At 61.9% G+C, this 4,605-nt stretch overlaps 1 protein-coding gene across 1 annotated transcript; it reads right to left on the reverse strand.

The window, feature by feature from the left end:
• Window positions 1-460: 460 nt before the first annotated feature.
• LOC135892420 (hyaluronan synthase 1-like) lies at window positions 461-3,519 on the reverse strand. The gene is made up of 4 exons (XM_065420198.1): window positions 2,818-3,519; window positions 2,143-2,368; window positions 1,554-1,686; window positions 461-1,136 (listed from the first exon to the last, which is right to left on the reverse strand). Exons 1-4 carry the CDS (start codon window positions 3,517-3,519, stop codon window positions 461-463), a joined length of 1,737 nt encoding a protein of 578 aa, XP_065276270.1.
• Between the last annotated feature and the right edge of the window lie 1,086 nt (window positions 3,520-4,605).

Consider the following 4,605-nt stretch of genomic DNA (forward strand, 5'->3'; position numbering starts at 1 on the left):
CGTCACGAAGAAGGGGAAGACGCCGGCAACCACTGAATCTTAGGTCATGCACAGTTGGTGCTGGTGCCACCAGAGGGCATTGTAGAGCCATTTGTGGAAGTAGAACATGGTCCAGTCAGTGGGTCTGCTGGGCCAGCCAGCGCAGGAACTGGGCAGGGGTCTCCGAGTTGCAGCAGGAGCAGGCTGTGTACCTGGGGGGGGGCAGGAAGGGGGCTTAGCTAATGTAGAGCAGGGGTTGGAACCCAGGAGTCCTGGCTCCAGCCCCCCGCTCTATGCTATCTCCCACTCCCCTCCCAGAGCCAGGGACAGAACCCCGGAGTCCTGGCTCCCTCACTCCCTTCTCTCACCACTAACCATCACTTCCCCATCTAATCCGGCCTTCCAGTTTACCCAGCCTTCCCCACAACCTAGGAGGCTGGGGGGTAGAAAGAGAATAACAAGGAACCCCGGCATTTGAGCCTCACACCTCGACTCTGTAGTGATCGGCCTGCTTCCGGCAGCACCGCCGGATCCACACCCAGTACAGCAGCACCATGCCAGCCCAGTAGCCCAGGTAGACACCCGCCCCGATGACTAGGTAGCCCAGCTCGATCTGCTTGACCTGGCTGGTCCAGTTGGCCAGGGCCTCTTGGTAGAGGGTGTAGCCCAGCCCCCCCAGCAGCAGCAGCCCCCAGATGGAGACGGGGAGCAGGGGCATCAAGTTGCCCACCATTTTCTTCCTCCCGGAGGTGCCCCAGCTGCTCTTGTTCATGGTGGCGATGGCGAAGTACTTGGCCGGCAGGAGGCCGCCCATGTAGAGCAGGGCGTAGAGACTCATGAAGATCATGCGGGGGCTGCCCCGCAGCCAGCAGGCGTAGAGCGCCTTGACGCAGGCCACCAGCTGGACGCAGAGCAGGACCCACAGCACGTCCCACAGGCTGCCGCCGTAGAAGAGGCGCAGGACGGTGGCCGTCACGAAGAAGGGGAAGACGCCGGCCACCACGGCCTCGTAGGTCATCCACAGGTGGTGCCGGTGCCACCAGAGGGCGTTGTAGAGCCACTCGCGGAAGTAGGACTTGGTCCAGCGGGTCTGCTGGGCCAGCCAGCGCAGGAACTGGGCGGGGGTCTCTGAGTAGCAGCGGGAGCGGGCTGTGTACCTGGTCGGGACAAGAGGGGGGCTTAGCTAATGCAGAGCTGGGGTTGGAACCCAGGAGTCCTGACTCCCGGCCCTCCTGCTCTAACCCCTAGACCTCCCTTCCCTCCCACAGCAGGGGAGAGAATTCAGGAGTCCTGGCTCCCAGCCCCCCCTTTGTTAACCACTAGGCCCCACTCCCCTCCCAGAACCGGGGATAGAACCCAGGTATCCTGGCTCCCAGCCCCCACCCCCTGCTCTAACTGCTGGCCCCCACTCCCCTCCCAGAGCCAGGGAGAGAACCCAGGAGTCCTGGCTCTGAGCCCCCACTGCTCTAACTGCTGGCCCCCACTCCCCTCCCAGAGCCAGGGAAAGAACCCAGGACTCCTGGCTCTGAGCCTCCCGAGGTGGGTTCTGGGGCGCAGGTGGGCCGTGCACTCACTTGGTGGCGTAGCCCATGCTCAGCATGCGGTTGGTGAGGTGCCGGTCGTCACCGAAGGTGCAGTGGGTGCCCAGGAATTTCTGGTTGTACCAGGACTCCAGGAACTGCTGCAGGAGGTCGTTCCGGTACAGGCCTGCAGGGGGCAGCAGGCAGCGCAGGGTCAGCAAAGCCAGAATTCCCAGCACTCCCTTCCCCATCCCTCCTAGAGCCGGGATAGAACCCCCTGCTCCAGCCAACAGACCCCACTCCCCTCCCGGAGAGGGGGAGACCCCAGAAGTCCTGACACCCAGCCCCCCTACTCTAACCTCTAGACCCCACTCCCCTCCCAGAGCTGGGGAGAGAATCCAGGAGTCCTGGCTCCCAGCCCCTGCCCCTCGTTCTAACCAACAGACCCCACTCCCTTCCCAGAGCAGTGGAGAACCGAGATGTCCTGGCTCCCAGCCCCCCTTCTCTAACCACTAGATCCCACTCCCCTCCCAGAGCTGGGGAGAGAACCCAGGAGTCCTGACACCCAGCCCCCCTGCTCTAATCACTGGACCCCACTCCCTTCCCAGAGTGTGGGAGAACCCAGGCATCCTGGCAGGCTCACCCAGGGGCCCGCTGATGCAGGAGACGCAGTCGAAGTAGGACTGGCAGGCGCGCTCCACGTTGAAGGCCATCCAGTAGCGCAGGCTGCTCATGAAGCTGATGAAGGAGTCGGAGATGTTCAGGATCCGCACGTCACCCCCCACGGCTCCGTAGTGCTCGTTGGCCTCCAACACCTTCACCAGCTCCACCGTGGCCCTGGGGTCCAGCTTGGTGTCTGAGTCGCACACCTGGGGGCAGCCAAAAAGGGGTGTTACCTGCTGAGTCCCCCAGGGGGAGCTGTGCTGACCCCTATGCCCAGCGTGGCACCAGTGAGCGCTGTGCTGTAGGGAGCAGGGTGGAGTGCTCTCCCCTTGCAGTCTGGACTGGCCCCGATCCCCCAGCACGGCGATAGGAGGCGCTGTGTTGTGGAGAGTGGGTGTGGGGGCTCTCCCCTGGCAATCAGGGCTGGCACCAATCCCCCAGCGCGGCGCTAAGGAGTGCTGTGCTGTGAAGAGTGGGTTGGGTGTAGCGAGCTAGCTAGATGCTCGTACCGAGTGCTTAATGTGTGCCAGGGCTGAGCCCTGGCACCTCTATCCTTGCTGCATCAATTATGAATGTAAAAAAATTGTTTGAGCCCTGGCACCTAATTACTTGAGCTCCAGCACCTCTTTCATTACAAATTAAGCACTGCTCGTACCTGGACATAGTCCACCGAGTTGCCCAGCGCCCTGAAGGCCGTGTACATCACCTCCCGCTTCCCGCCCCATCGCTGCATGACGCAGACACATCGCCTGGAGCGGATCAACTCCTCCACCACCAGCTGCCCCTGGTCCACCATCTCCACTTCGGTGTAGGACCCAGGCTCCTCTCCTCCCGCCCCCTGGGAGCCGCTGCTCCCCTCCTCGCCCTCCAGCGGGGGCTGCTGGTGGTAGTTGTTCTCCCAGACGTAGGTGCCCATGTCCTCGCCAGCGAAGACCTCCTGGAACATGTCCATCATGTAGCGGTCATCGGGGCGGTTGCCGTCGATCACCATGAGGATCCGCAGTTTCTCGCGGGGGTACAGGGTGGCCCGCACCGACTCCAGGCACTGACGGAGGTAGGACGGGTCTTCTTGGTAGGCCGAGATGGTCAATGCCACTGTCTTGGTGTAGCTACAGGCCAACGACTCCCTCCTCATCCGCCGGTGCTCCAGGAAGGCGAAGAAGCTCTGGATGACCAGGTGGGCGGCGAGGAAGGCTCCGTAGAGGCCGAAGGCCATGATCTGATACTGGTCAGTCACCAGCTGGATCCCAGCAACGTAGGCCCATGTCAGGACCCCCAAGATGAGCAGGGCAAAGGTGATGGTGAGAATGCGGCGCCCAGCGGAGAGGAGGTATTTAGGCACATTTCTGGGGTCCATCTCTGCAAGAGACGGGCATGGGGTGAGATGCGGTCGGGTGGGTGTGGACTGGACCCCCAGGGCTCAGTGAGACGGGGGGTCTCAGCCCAGGGCTGGCCAAACTGGCAGGAGCTGAGGGGCAGGACCATAAAAGTGATTAAACGGGGCTGGGAAGGAGCCGTCAGGATGATGGCAACTGGCACCCGAAAAGGACAGTTTGAATAAATACATGACCCACACATAGCGTGGTACTCCCCATGTCAGCACTGGGCAGGGAACCCAGGAGTCCCCTTGCTGTGACCCACCAGACCCCATTCCCTTCTCAGAGCTGGGGATAGAACCCAGGGGTCCTGGCTCCCAGCCCCACTGCTGTAGCCCACTAGACCCCATCCCTCACAGTTCATCCTTGTTGTGTACCATGCAGCTGGGGGTCTGTTTTCCCAGTAGAGTTGGGTTCCTGTCAGGGGTCCCAGGGTCCCAGCTCTGCAGCCAGGGTCTGTGTAACAGACACATTGGGGACTGCTCAGGGTTACTCAGGGGTTTTAGCTAGTAAAGGAAGTGGCGGCATTTCCATGAATTCTTTCACTAAGGGACTTACCAAGAAAAAACAGGAGCCCTCCTGCTCTAACCACTAGCCCCCCACTCGCCTCCCAGAGCTGGGGAGAGAACCCAGGAGTCCTGGCTCCCAGCCCTCCCTGCTCTAACCACAAGACCCCACTCCCCTCACCTGATGCCGGTTACTCTCCCTGCTGGTGCTGGCAGTTCTGGCTCTCTTACTCCAGCTCGGAGGGGAGGGGGGTAATTTTTGAACTGCGGGGGGGGGGGGGGGGAACACACTGTGTCTGCGTCATGCTGGGCGAGCCAGCCTTTCCCCCACTAGAGTCTCACACCTTCCTCCTCCTAGCTGAGCCCCTCCCTTCAGCCCTGCTTCCCCTCCTCCCCCCCCGCAGGCTGGGCATTTTTTGTCAATTCACAGAGCTGTGAATATTGGCCAGGTCCCTTATTCTCTCAGGGGGAGATTTGGGGAGGGGGCGAGCCTCCCAAGTCTCTTCTTGAGGACCCCAAAAGGAGTGGTGGGCCTGCCAGCCCACCCTGCCCCTCACTCCC

The sequence above is a fragment of the Emys orbicularis genome, chromosome 20, assembly GCF_028017835.1.
Source record: "Emys orbicularis isolate rEmyOrb1 chromosome 20, rEmyOrb1.hap1, whole genome shotgun sequence".
Taxonomy (NCBI): domain Eukaryota; kingdom Metazoa; phylum Chordata; order Testudines; family Emydidae; genus Emys; species Emys orbicularis.